Source organism: Cervus canadensis, chromosome 5, assembly GCF_019320065.1.
Source record: "Cervus canadensis isolate Bull #8, Minnesota chromosome 5, ASM1932006v1, whole genome shotgun sequence".
NCBI lineage: Eukaryota > Metazoa > Chordata > Mammalia > Artiodactyla > Cervidae > Cervus > Cervus canadensis.
The window spans coordinates 47,494,348-47,508,344 of NC_057390.1; the positions used below are offsets into that span (position 1 = coordinate 47,494,348).

The 13,997-nt window shown below is 48.3% G+C and overlaps 1 protein-coding gene across 4 annotated transcripts in view; it reads right to left on the reverse strand.

Annotated features, from left to right (window-relative positions):
* The window catches only part of CHCHD5 (coiled-coil-helix-coiled-coil-helix domain containing 5), a 66,065-nt gene extending 59,743 nt beyond the window's left edge, over nucleotides 1-6,322 (reverse strand). Inside the window, exons 1-4 of one of the 4 annotated variants that reach the window (XM_043468808.1) lie at nucleotides 5,877-6,084; nucleotides 4,149-4,289; nucleotides 3,901-4,066; nucleotides 173-351 (exon numbers count right to left, since the gene is read on the reverse strand). In XM_043468808.1, the coding sequence (XP_043324743.1) occupies nucleotides 328-351; nucleotides 3,901-4,066; nucleotides 4,149-4,289; nucleotides 5,877-5,878 (333 nt within the window). In that variant the 5' untranslated portion in view covers nucleotides 5,879-6,084 and the 3' untranslated portion in view covers nucleotides 173-327. Of the gene's footprint in view, nucleotides 1-172; nucleotides 352-3,576; nucleotides 3,637-3,900; nucleotides 4,067-4,148; nucleotides 4,290-5,876 lie in introns of those variants that run through there. The other 3 variants (XM_043468807.1, XR_006269441.1, XM_043468809.1) reach the window with 3 other exon arrangements.
* Between the last annotated feature and the right edge of the window lie 7,675 nt (nucleotides 6,323-13,997).

Sequence of the window (13,997 nt, forward strand, 5' to 3'; positions counted from 1 at the left end):
GCAGGAACCAGGAAGCGGATGTTGGCAGAGCTGAGGACAGAAGAGGGGTTGTCTTAACCCTGGTGAACAGTTGGCATGGCTTGGCCGGTGCCCCAGGACCCCTTTGGTACACTAGGTTAAGGTGGGGAAACGGGACCCCCTCAGGTGCTGAAGGCAGGACTCAAGCCTGGTATACAGTCTTTATACAGTCTTTATTGTGAATCTTGATGTCCAGGGAAGCCAGGCCCACATCCAGGGCCCTCAGGACTCCACCTGGCCATTCTTCAGGGGCGGGGAAATCCTGTGGCCAACCACTCATGTCCAGTTTTCCTATAATCCGAAGGGTCCTCAGGAGGCAGGAAGTGGGTGTGCCTGAGGAAAAAGAGACATCAGCATCTACCAGCACCTCTAGTGTGCCTGGCTGGCCCTGGGACCACGCTGGGGAGACTGTAGACACAGCAAAGGCTGCCCTGGCAGAGCTCAGACTGGAGGGAAAGGGCGTCAGGTGATGACCTCAGCTGTCTGTCACGTGAACACCTCGGGAGCAGGGAAACTGTCACTGGGGGCAGAAACGCAGCATTCTGTTGGGTTTACAGAGGACCTGCTGTGTACATACAGGATTGTGACAGGTTCCAGGGACCCAGCAGTGGAGGCAGACACACATCTCTGACTCCAGGGAGGGACAGATAACAAGTGAACAAAAATTTGTCAGCTGATAAATCCCATGAAGAAAACTACGGACTTCCCCAGTGGTTCAGTGGTTAACAGTCTGCACTTCCAGCTTCCACTGCAGGGGGTACAGGTTTGATCCCCGAGTCAGGGAACTAAGATTCCACATGCCTCTCAGACAAAAAAAAAACAAACCAGAAAACAGAAAGAAAAGACAAAATAACTACATCAAGGTGAAGAGCAGAGGTATGTGGTGTGTGTGTATGGGGGTACAAGTAGCACTTTATGCTGTCAGCTAAGCTAACACGAGATGTCTTTATACCATGTTGTACTAAATGAGCCTGTGCGTTTGCTATTTTGGAGACCAGAGGATACAGGAGGCCTGAATCTCAATGCACCCAATCAAAGAGGAAAAGCTACAACTGGGATGTTAAAACAGGGAAGGAGAGGACACTGAGGAGGAGCTGGGTGTGGGGTTAATTACTTTGAGTGCACTGGAGAACCACCTGGCTTTAAAGGAGCAGATGTGACCCAATTTCTGTTTTTAAAAGCTCCTCTGGATATCGCTTATGTGTGGAATCTGAAAAATGGTACAAATGAACTTATTTACAGAACAGGAATAGCTCACAGATGTAGAAAACAAACTTATGGTTACCAAGAGGAAAAGGGAAGGGGGGATAAACTGCAATAAAACACATTGTGTGTGTATACGTATATATATATACACGTGTATATATATATACACACACATACACACACACACAGACGAAAAAAATCAGTGATAGTCGCTCAGTCGGTCCAACTCTTTGCAACCCCATAGATTGGCTCCTCTGTCCATGGAATTCTCCAGCCAAGGCTATTGGAGCGGGTTGCCATCCCCTCCTCCAGGGGATCTTTTCCACCAGGGATTGAACCTCTGTCTGTGTCTCCTGCATTGCAGGCAGATTCTTTACTGTCTGAGCCACCAGGGAAGCCCATATACATATATATATATATACATATATATATATATATGAATGAAACAGATAACCTACTGCATAGCACAAAGAACTCTGCTCAATACTCTGTGATGACCTATATGAAAAAAGAATCTAAAAAAGCGTGGATATATGTTTAACAGATTCACTTTGCTGTACAGCAGAAACTAACACAACACTGTAAGTCAATTATTTATCAATAATAATTAAAAAAACAAATAAATAAAAAGCTCGTTTGGCTTCAAGGGGAGAGTAGACTTGAGGAGCAGGGCAGGGGTGACCACAGGAAGATGAGGGAGAGGCTTGGTTGCTCACTCAGGGAGGGAGGGAGGGAGGAATTGGCCCTGAGATGGGAAGATGAGGTCTTTGGTCAGATGCCCAATAACTTGAAAGAAACGTCACCAACATATGATTAATAAACTAGTATAAATATTATGCAGTCCTTACTGAATATTTTTTGGAAAGAATTAAGTCTGTCTCACAGATGACTCAATTAGGATTTGAACTCATCTCTGCCTTATGAAAAAAGCCCACTGACTACAGGACTTGGTAGAAGGGCTGCTCCCCAGTCTTTAGCAAAGAACTCCTCTGAAACTGGCAATAGGAGGGAAGCAGTTACAAGGGGTAAAATATAAGCCATAGTGGAAGGAGCTCAGGGATCCTGGGAGGATAGAGATAGGCCACAAGGGGAGGTTTCCTGAGGGAGGGAACATCTAACCTGGAAATGGAATGAGTCAGATGGAGTAGGAAAGGGCAGTCCAGGCAGAAACAGTGAGACAGAAGCCTGGAAACAGGTGAGTTTAATGGGCATTTGAATAACTGCAGGTTCACTGGGGTGGGAACACAGGGCTTGAAGGGAATATGGGGAGAGGGACGGTCAGAGGCCACATTCTGCAGGGCCCTGGAGGCTGTGCCAGAGTCGGGGAGGAGGGGTAGACTAGACCTGATCAACATAAGAGACATGAAAAGGTTTCTTTTTTTCATTTTATTATTGAAGTATAATTGCTTTACAATGCTGTGTTAGTTTCTGCTATACAACAAAGTGAATCAGCTATATATACACCTATACGCCCTCCTTCTTGAGCCTCCTTCCCACTCCCCCATGAAAAGGTTTCTTAGTAAAGTGGTACATTATCAGATTTCCTCTGGAATCACCCTGGGACCATCACAGAGAATGGACTGAAAGAGCTAAGATAGAGCATGGAAGCCTAAGAGAAGGCTTCTCTTCTGGGTTCAAGAAGAGAAGATGGTGCCCCAAGAACTGAGAGAGGGGGACAAATAAAGGGGGATTGAGAGGGAACTGGTGAAAGATCTGACTTTTACCTTCAGAGCTCGAAGTCCAGTGGAGGAGACAGTAAACATCTAAACCACCATTTCTTAACTTTTCTTTTTTTAAGATTACTGCTCCCCCTTCACCCAAGGAGTCTTTTTAGAACATTCAAAAAAAAAAAAAGCACCCATCCATGACATTTTAATACCATAGATATATTGTGCATCTGCTTATGTACTGTATACATTAAAACCAGTTATGATTTTTTTGCCCCATCCCTGCAGAGCTGAGAGGCAGTGAGGAGGAGAGAGAGGGGGCATGGGTAAGGGAGGAGGCAGATGGGGTCAGCCTGGAAAAGAACACAGAGAACCAGCAGAAAGCTGGGATTCTGTTCTCAATGTGGATGGGAAGCTGCTAAAGAACTTTAGACAAAGATGTAATGTGATTAGTTTTCAGTTCCTAAATGTTCGCTCTGGCCACTGCATGGAGACAAGGTAAGAGGGGGGCTTCCCTGTGGTTCAGTGGTTGAGAAACCCCCTTGCAATGCGAGGGACACTAGTTCACTCCCTGATCCAGGAAGATCCCACATGCTGTGGAGCAACAAAGCCTGTGGGCCACAACTACTGAGCTTGTGCTCTAGAGCCTGGGAGCCACAACTACTGAGCCTATGCGCTGCAACTACTGAAGCCCGAACATCTAGAGCCTGTGCTCTGCAAGAGAAGCAACCACCACCGCCAAAACCTTAAAAAAAAGAAAGAAAATCTTTAGAAAGGTAAGAGGGGATTCAGGGAGGCCAGGGAGAAGGCTGGGGCAGGTCTCCTGGTGGTGGAGGTGGCTGGACTAAAAGCAGGGGCTATGTAAGGGGTAAGAGAGGACTGTGTTCTGATGTCCTGGGGTCAGGATGCATGGTGAAGCTCTGTGTGGGGCTGAGGGTGACTCCCTGGTCTTTACTCTGAGCAACCAGAAGGATGACAGGGTGGGATGAACTGCTGAGCCCCAGCTTACCTCCAAGGTGGAGGGTCTGTGTGTCGGCTGCACCTGCTCCGCACACTGCAGGAATCGGCGCACGTGCTCCGCACAGTTGCCCACGGTAGCTTCATTCTGTCGAAGACATTCCTCAAAGGCCTTGAAAGGCTCCAAACAGGCCTGGCGGATCTGACGGATGATTGGGCTGCGGGATGCAGGGCATTTCAAGCCAGGGAGACTTCCACGCCGCTGCCCACCCCCATTGTCCCGTACTAGCCCACACTCACTGGGCGGACGTGCACTGGGCAATGCTCATCTTAAGGTGGTGACAGTCTCGCTGCCATGACTCCGGCTTGGCTGCCACACACTGGCCATACTGCTCCAGCTCCTGGCCGCAGTAGCGAGCAGTGATCTCCAGGGCTGCCTGCCTGTGGGACATAATACACTAGGAAAATTCCAGGCAGAAGGCAAGAAAGGGAGTACTCAGGGGCAGGCACTTGGCCCATTTTGTTCACGGCTGTACCCACTGTAAAAAACACTGGGGGCTGTACCCTCAGTGTTCAGTACATAGTGAGTGTTCAAAAATCATTTGTTGAATAAATGAAAGTGTATGTGTGTACCATCCCATTTTAGATACTGTAGCAGACAAGCTATTAATGTCTCTTGTACCAATGCATCCAATGAAAACATTAAGACACAACAGAATAACTGAAAAAACTGCCTATAGTTTTACTGTTCAAGTATTCATATTTGTACACTGCTTTTAGCTATTACCATTAGGAAAGAAAAAGCAAAATCATTTCTAAAACTAAACTAAAATTTAAAATTCTGTTCTTAAAGACTTTCTGAAAAGAAATGACACTACATGTTCTTACTGTCACATCAAAAAGATGGTTCTGCTTGTTTGTGACCTTTCCTAAGTTAATAAACAATAAATAAGAAACACTTCTTTAAAAAGGGAGGTAGTTCTGATCAGAGTCAGGAGTGGGACTGGGGTCGGGTAAATCTGAAAGTTTGAAGATTCCTGGAAAAGGGCCAAGGAGTAGAGAATTAAGCATGAGCCTTGGGGATTGTGGAGCAGGCTGGAAGCTTCTGGGGAGATAGTGAAGGCCCTGGAAAAAAAAGTTGGATTATGGATTATCTAAGGCAGGTTTTAAGGGTCCTGGAAGAAGGGTCTTGGAGTCCCAGCAACCCCCAGTTTAGGCCTGGGAATCATGCAGAGAAGTCTTAGGGCCTTAGGACTAACACCTAGAGTTCTCTGAGAGAACCTGGGAGCACTAAATGAGTCTGAAGGCCCTAAAAGTGAGGTTTAGAGGTCCAAGGGGTGACTTCTTGGGTCCTGGGGAAGGGTCTCTTGACCAGAGGATCTTAGAGATGAGGCCTGAAGACAGGGGTACTGAAAGTGAGACTTGAAGCCCTGGGGCGGATTTTGCGGTCCTGGGGGAGGCCCCGGGGTCCTAGGGGCATGACCTGGAGGCCATGGCTGAGGCCGAGGCTCTGGGGTAAATCTGGAGGGTTCTACAATTGAGCTTTTCCCAGTTTCAGGAACACGGTCTGGAAATCCAGAGTGAGATCAAAGGTGTCTAAGAACAAGTCTGTGGGCCTTATAGGTTAACTCTGAAGTACTGGACAGATCTGAAAGGTTCAACAGGTACGGTCAGATAATCCAGGGCGAGGAATATGGAGCTCTAAGGACAGGTTTATTAAAAGTCCTAGAGCTCCTGAGACACTCCGGAGTGGTAGGGTTACAAGGTAAGTGACCAAACCTGGGGTTTCAGAGGCAAACTTTGGGGTGTTAAGAGACTGGACCCGAAAGAGGAGTGGAATTTAAACGCTCAAAGGGCTCTATGAACACGCAGAGAACTAGGGCCTGTGAAGGACTGAGCTGAACCCTGAGGCTCGAATCTTCAGGGAACAGGGAAGTCAGTCCTTCCCGGTGTTCTGGCCTAACTCCAGAGCACTGGGAAGAGGAGGAGTACAGGGGTAGGTACGGAGTAGGCGCTCCAGCTACTCACATTCTGAAGCCGATGCTGGAGGAGGATCAATGAGGGAGAATAGTCCCGCCTTTTCCGATATCAAGTTGTCATGGCGGCGTCCAGCCCAGCCTCCTTGACTTCTAGTTTCGGTCGGTCGCAAAGCAGACAGAAAGGTCCCTTCCCATCAGGCCCAAACAGTCATGGCGGCGCCCTGCGTAGCGACTTCCGCCTCCGGCAGGCTGGGGTACTTTACGCCCTTCTGTTTCCGGCTTGCCCTGGCTGCGTGAGGAATTCCCCGGAAGTACTTGGAGGTATCGCGGTACCTCCGCCATACTGGGAGTGCCGTGCCGGTTTGCGGAACGCCGGGAGTTCGCCGCCGCCGATCGCTCTGTAAGCCTCCCGATTGGAGCTGGTGGCGAGCGGCTTCCGCTGCTGCGACCCCTCAACATGCTGCTGTTCGTTGCTTGGTTGGGTTCTGTGGCTGCCGGCTGCTGAGCGCTCGGACGCGGAACCTGTCCCCCGAGGCCGCGCTGCACCTTCTGTCTGCGCATGCGGACGTCCGCTACTACGGAGGCTGGTCCTGCGCATGGCCGAGTGGGCGGGAAGGGCGAAGTCACCCCAAGAGCTGCACTAGGAGACCTGGAAGTCTCCTTTACTCAAGCTGGGTTACCCAGGCCTTGACCACTACCCAGGGCATTTACACTTGAATCTAAGGACGGACGTGAGTTTTCATCTCGGTTCTCTGCCGCCATGGGGCAATTAGTTACTTCTCTGTAATTCTTCATGTTATGACTACTTCCGCCTCCTCGGTGTGTCTTCAGGTGTGGAGGCTCTGTGTGAGTAATCCCTTGGTTAGACAATTGAGTATCAGTCCTGCTGTCTCGTACACAGAGGTGTTCCCAGCCAAAATGAATGTAAAATGCAGTTAATCATAATGTCTAAAAGAAATAATAGTCGTTTGTGAGCAAGTGACAATTGCTTGGGCTTCTCTGGTGGTTCAGCGGTTAAGAATTCACCTGCAATGTAGGAGACCCAGGTTTGATCCCTGGGTCAGGAACATCCCCAGGAGGAGGGCACAGCAACCCATTCCAGTATTCTTGCCTGCAGAATCTCATGGATAGAGGAGCCTGGCCGGCCACAGCCCACGGGTCGCAAAGAGTCGGACACACTGAGCAACTGAGTGATGCACACGTTTAGCGTGCCTGACAATTGCTTGGAGTCTCCGAATGTTACCCAGCTGAAACAGCACAGTTCAGATGGGACTGGAACCCATGGACTGGGATTTTAACCCACTGTCTTTTAAACTCACCTGGTCTCAGGACTTAATGAAGCTAAAGTTTCTTATGTCTCTTCACAGAAACAACTCATTGAGAGACAAAGTGTTAAGTATTAAGTAGAGTTATTTCCAGAGATGCACACTCTATAAGCAGAATGCAATCCCTCTCAAAAGGGGAGAGCAGCCTTGAAATATGGGGTGGTTAATTTTGAGGGGGCTGGGTAATTTCTTAGGCTAAGGAGTAGGAGGATATTCCAACTATTTAGGGGAAGGGGTTGGGGATTAGGCCATCGCCCACTTTTTGCCCTCTTGTCATCTCCCTTAAAACTGTCATGGGGCTTCCCAGGTGGTGCTAGTGGTAAAGAGTCTGCCTGCAATACAGGAAACGCAGGTTCCATCTCTGGGTTGCGAAGATACCCTGGAGGAGGACATGGCAACCCACTGCAGTATTCTTTCCTGGAGAATCCCATGGATAGAGGAGCCTGGTGGGCTACAGTCCATGGGGTCACAGATGGAGAGACACGACCGAAGCGACTGAGCACAGAACTGTCATGGTGCCAGTGGGGTGTCATTTGCATGTGCTAATGTATTTACGGTGAGTGTATCATGGGGCTCAAAGTCTACTGGACGTTGAATTCCTCCCTCTTGGGGTTAATTGGTTCTAACCGGTTTTTGTTATACCGACAACACTATGCTGTTCTTTTAATTTTTGGCCTCGACACACAGCTTGCAGCATCTTAGTTCCCCAACCAACCAGGGACAGAACATCTTGGGCCCTTGGCAGTGAAAGCACCCAAGTCCTGGACCATCAGGAAATTCCCAGGGAATGGGTTTTAAAGACAGGGTGAGGGAGGGGGTTGTGGGCTGTGTGATCAGTTCTGGACGTTCTTCTAATTGGTTAGTGGTCAGGTAACCAGGAGTCAGCATCGTCAGCCTTCTGGTTCCAACCAGTCTGGGTTCCATTTGCCTCAACCTGGTGTGGGTTTTGGTATCTGCGAAACAGCTCAAAGGGTATGTCTCAGAATATTAACTATAGCCACGAGGAGGAACTAAAGGTCCTTGGCTTTGTTTAATGGCTAAGCAGTTTTGTCTTGTTTGACTGTTACCCTTTCTGCTTTTTCTCACTTCTCTGATTAAATTTACTCTTTGGGGAAGACATGCAAGGCTAAAGTTTTACTACAGACAAGAGGCAGGTAGAGGACATGGGGAGGGAGGTCTGTTCTGAGAAGGCCCCATGGCATCCTGCTTGGTTACAAGTGTGTGCGACTGTAAAATGGGGATGATGACAGTGACATTTTTCACATAAGACATGGTGCATGTGAGCAGTTTAGCACGAAGCCTGAAAGAGGAAGGGAACAGCATCAGCATCTCTTCTCTTTGGCTTCAGATGTAGACTAAAGTCTCAGATTTCTCCCCTCCTGGGAGAATGAAATCTTAAGCTGTTCCATGGCCTCTCCCTGAATCTTATCCCAAAGTCTAGGTAATAGCTTCCTCCCAGGAACGGGTTCAAATGGCTGGGCTTCTAAGTAGGTACAATGCAGACCTCAGCAGGAGAACTGCACTCCCCTCCCCACCCCAGCCCCCTTGGGAGTGTGACATTCATGCTTCCAAACTTCTAGTTGCCTTTGTGGCTCAAGAGTGTAACTGACTTCCTCTCTAGAGATCAAATGTAAGGGATCATGAGGTTTGGAGTGAAGCAGAGCTGGGTTTGAACTTGAACTCTTGGAGAATGCTTCTCTTTGGGTTTCAGTTTCCTCATAACATGTTTCAGGATACCTTTGGAAGTAGGAACTGAGATGACATACACCAAGCACCTGGTATGGAGCACTTGGTATTCTCTCTCTGTCCTCGTCAGAGTTTGTTTCTTTAGTTGCCAAGTCATGTCTGACTCTAGGACTGCATGGACTGTGGCACAACAGGCTGCTCTGTCCTTCATTATCTCCCGGAGTTTGCTCAGATTCATGTTCATTGAGTCAGTGGTGCTGTCAAATCATCTCATCCTCTGTTGCCCCCTTCTCCCTTTTCCTTCCATCCTTGCCAGCATCAGGGTCTTTTCCAGTGAGTCTGCTCTTCACATCAGGTAACTAAAGTATTGGAGCTTCAGCTTCCAATCAGTCCCTGCAATGAATATTCAGGGTTGATTTCCTTTAGAAATGACTAGTTTGATCTCCTTGCTGTCCGAGGGTCTCTCAAGAGTTTTCTTCAGCCCCACAGTTCAAAAGCATCAAATATACAGGGTGACAATATATAGCTTTGACATACTCTTCCCAATTTTGTACCAGTGGTTCTGTCCGATTTTAACTGTTCAGCATGGTTTAGTCACTAAGTCGTGTCCAACTCTTGTGACCTCATGGACTGTAGTCCACCAGGCTCCTTGGTCCATGGAATTTCCCAGGCAAGAATACTGGAATGGGTTGTCATTTCCTTCTCCAGGGGATCTTCCTGACCCAGGGATTGAACCTGGGTCTCCCACCTTGCAGGCAAATTCATTTTGGATTGAGCCATCAGGGAAGCATAGAGCTCCTGAAATCCTTGGAATTTCCTAAGAAATGAGAGGTATCTTTTGTTATGTTAATGAGGACCACACCTAAGGATGGGTGATTAGATGGTTGGAACTTTCAGTCTCACCCTCCTGACTTCTGGGGAGAGGGAAGGGCCTAGAGGTTAAATCAGTTACATATGACTGGTGGCTTAATTACTCATGCCTGTGTAATGCTGCTGCTGCTGCTGCTAAGTCGCTTCAGTCGTGTCAGATTCTGTGTGACCCCATAGATGGCAGCCCACCAGGCTCCTCCGTCCATGGGATTTTCCAGGCAAGAGTACTGGCGTGGGTTGCCATTGCCTTCTCCGGCCTGTGTAATGAATCCTCCAGTAAAAACCCAAAAGGAAGAGGTTTGGAGAACTTGCTGGTTGATAAACACCTAAAAAGATTTGAGGAGGTGGCCTGGTGGAGAGCTTGGAAGCTCCATGCCTTTTCCCCATACCTTGCCCTATGCCTCTCTTCCATCTGGCTGTTTCCAAGTGACATACTCAGTTATATCTTGGTCCAACAGCAAGTAAAATGTTTCTGAGTTCTGTGAGCCTCTCTAGCAAATTAATCGAACACACGCAGGGTTCTGTTGAAAACTCCCATCTTCTCTAGCCAATTGGCCAGAAGCACAGGTTAGCACAGTCTGGGCTCAGGGTTGCCCCCTGAAGTTTACCTGCTTTTGGGGGGGCAAAGGAAGGCAGCCTTGGAGGACCAAGCCCTTAACCTGTGGAATCCGATGCTATCTCCCTGTAGACAGGGAAACCCAGCCCCACCTGGTTAACAGACCCTGGTGACTAACAGAGATTCTTGAGCTTATCTTACAGCAGGAAAGGAAACAGCTTGCTAAAAAAAAAAAAAAAAAAAGTTAATGTGTTCAGTGCACAGTGAGGCTAAATAAACTGAAACCTGGAAGTTTGGAGCAGCGAAAGGTTTATTGCAGGGCCAAGCAAAGAGAACGGGTAGCTTGTACTCAGAAACCCCAAACCCTCCAAAGATTTTTTTTTGGGGGGGGGTGTTGTTTATAGACAGTATAGGGTGAAGGCTGCAGGATGTGTGATTTTCTTTTTGTGTGTGTGTGTTACTTTCTTCTGATTGAACTTTTCTTAGTTCCTGCTTTTGCCCTCCCCTTCTCCTTAGGTGGGGAGGCCACGCCATACAGCTTGTGGGATTTTACTTCCCTGACCCGGGGTTGAACCTGGGCACATGGCAGTGAAAGCGCTGAGTCCCAACCACCAGACCACCAGGGAATTTCCCTGCTTTTGTCACTTCTTAAATAATTAATTGCTTGAGTCTTTCTTCTGAAACTTGAGAGGGCAGGGAAACTAAGGTGGATTTTTTTTTTTTTTAAGGCAGGAGGTTGGGGAACCTGGTGGGGCCTGCAACTGGGATAGCCCTGTAGGGTTCCGCTCAATTTCCTTAAGATTGGTTGAGACCACTGGCCCTGAAACTGGGCCTGCACAAATGTTGGATGAATGACTTTTTGACGTCAGAGGGCTGGAAACTCCACCCTCAGATCCTGCTGATGCCTCCACCTTTGAGCAGGCATCTCATGAAGAAGCACGTAACTTGGATATCCTGTGCAGAACACCAGTTACTTCATCTTTTTCCCACCTCTGGCCGGCCACCCATCCCAGTGCCTAAGGCCACCCTGCTTCTGTATCCCATAAATATCCCAAGCCCCTTGCCTTTGGGGAGGCGGATCAGAGACTTGTTCTGCCATCTCCTCACTTGGCTGCTCTGTGAATAACTCTTTATTCACAACAAATTCTTTCTTTGTTGCAGACCCCTGGTTTGGTAACAGTATAGTCAGAATTCAGTTGAATTGTAGGCCACCCAGCTGGTATCTGAAAAATTGGGTTGGTGGTAGAGACCTCCACCCACTGGAATTGCTGCAGAACTTTAGAGGACCTCCCGGAGAGGGTACACTGAACAAAGACCTGAGACGGGGAGAGAGGGAGCCCCGGGGACAAGTGTCCCAGGAGAGAAAACAGCAAATGCAAAGGCCCTCACCTGAGGCTGGAACATGCAGGATCCATTCAAGGAGCCCGAGGACAGGGCAGTTTAGCTGGAGTTCAGGGAGCCACATGGTGAATGATGAGGGAGGTCAAGGCACTACCAGGAGGCTGGATGCATGTGGCCGTGGGGGACAGTTACCAGGACTCTGGCTTTTATACTGAGTGAGGTGGTGTTTGGGGCTCCGGATTCTGTGTTTTCAGTAAGCTTCCCAAGGCAAATCTACCTGTAATAGTGTTTGAGGATTCAATGAGAAGCCAGAGAGGCAGAAAGGAAGCCCCTTCTTTAGGACAGTTTATCTAGAAGGGAGGTCCTAGTATTGCTGCCCTCTGCTGAGGAATGTCCTAGAAGCAGAAACACTCAAAACAGACACACAAAAACTACTCGCCCTTGAGGTGGCACTAGTAAAGAACCCCTTGCCAATGTAGGGAACATGAGAGACTCGGGTTTGATCCCTGGGTCGGGAAGATCCCCTGGAGGAGGAAATAGCAACCCACTCCAGTATTCTTGCCTGGAGAATCTCATGGACAGAGGAGCCTGGCAAGTTACAGCCCTTATGGTCACAGAGAGTCAGACATCACTGAAGGGACTGAGTACACTCACTTGAATTAATGTGGGTTAAAAAGTACCTACTTAAAAATGCAAACCCCTCTGGGCAGGGTTAATGATTACTTTCTTCTTGATAGTTTAGCTGAGAATAGCACTAAGAATTGGGAGAGGTTGATAAGGGAGGAGGAATCAGCTGTTTGATTTTATGTGAGATTTGCACATTTCAGCGAGAAGGGAGGAGGGTGTGGTAAAAAGAAAGGCAAAGGGGAGCAGGTCGTCTGGAAGGGTATTGTCCAGGTGACTGGCCAGGGAAAGAGTGGCCTCCATTGGGCCCCTTCACCCCCTCTTCACTGATCCCAGTGTTAAACATACTGTCCCAAGGGAGGCATCTAAATTTCACTTAGAGCCCATACTATCCAACAGTGTGCTCTGCCTGGCACCGAGCTTGGTCTCTAGACTCCTGAGGCTGTTGAACAGTCAACCACAAACTGAGAAGACAGATACATATCCTCTCACAGTTCAAGCCCAATGTTCAGAATCAGGGTGCTGACAGGTTGATTCCTTCAGGAGACTGGGAAAATCTTCAGGCCTGTTTCCAGCTTCTGGTGGTTGCCGACAGTCCTTGGCCTTTCTCTACTAGTACTCATTCAGCCTTCACTAAAAGCAATCTCCTGTGTCTCTGTGTCCTCTCCTCTTGTAAAGATACCAAGTCCCAAGCTCTAGGGACCATGTTTGCTCACATCCTTTGCCACAGGCTGCACTCTGTATAATTGTCAGCAATTACCACTTGAAATTCAAAGGCACTCCAGGACTGACTGGTGTGAGTGGAAGGGCAGACTAGCCTGCTGGCTGCTTTCTTAGGCACACCTGCCTGCACCACATTTTAAATGTCAGTGCAGTGGTTTCCCCTCTAGTCCTACACTGCTTCACCCACACCACATGGCTGGGCTGGGGGTGCCAGACAGGTCCCAGAAGTGTGCTCATCCCATTGCTGCTGTTGTCATTGTAACATTTTCCCAGTGGGAGCAGCCCTTAGCATGGAGAGAATCCCTCCAGTCACTGAAAGGTGTTTTTATAATACATCACGCAGTACCAGTTACAACCACTAGGTGTGTGGCAGGTCCGTGTTTCAAGGGCACAGTTGGGTGAACAAAGTTGGCAGGATTGTTACAGCAACACTATAACCTGAAGATGTGCCAAGAGTGGCAAGGGATAGGGACTTCACTGGTGGCCCAGTGGCTAAAACTTGGTTCCCAATGCAGGGGGCAGGGATCCCATCCCAGGTCTGGGGAACTGAGATCCACATGCTGCACAGCTGGATAAAAAGAGTGATGCAGGACCCCTAACAAATCTGGGTGAGGGTGAGAAGTCTAAGGCTGTGTAAAGTAATTAGCCTCCAACTAATAAAAATAAATGGAAAAAAAAAAGTCTAAGGCTGGATGTCCTCCACTTGCCCAGACAGGTGGGGCCGCAGTGCTGCCCTGGGATACACAAGACAGACGGAATCAAAAGTGGCTTCTCATTAGGTACTTATGTGAAAGTATTTTGATTGCCTGAGGAATTGAAGGCTGAACCTATCCCGTAGATTTGTCTCCAAGTGGGCTAGATCCGGAGGTCTGGCTTCTAGCAGCACCCAGGAACTAAAATCTGCTATTCAATTGGGTATTCACTTCTATGAGATACTCAAATTCTTTCATTATTCAACACTCCATTCATGGATATAAGTTACTTACTCAGTTTTATGTTTAGCCCTGTCCTCTCACTGAAGATATTTTTCTGCAAGTTGCATAAC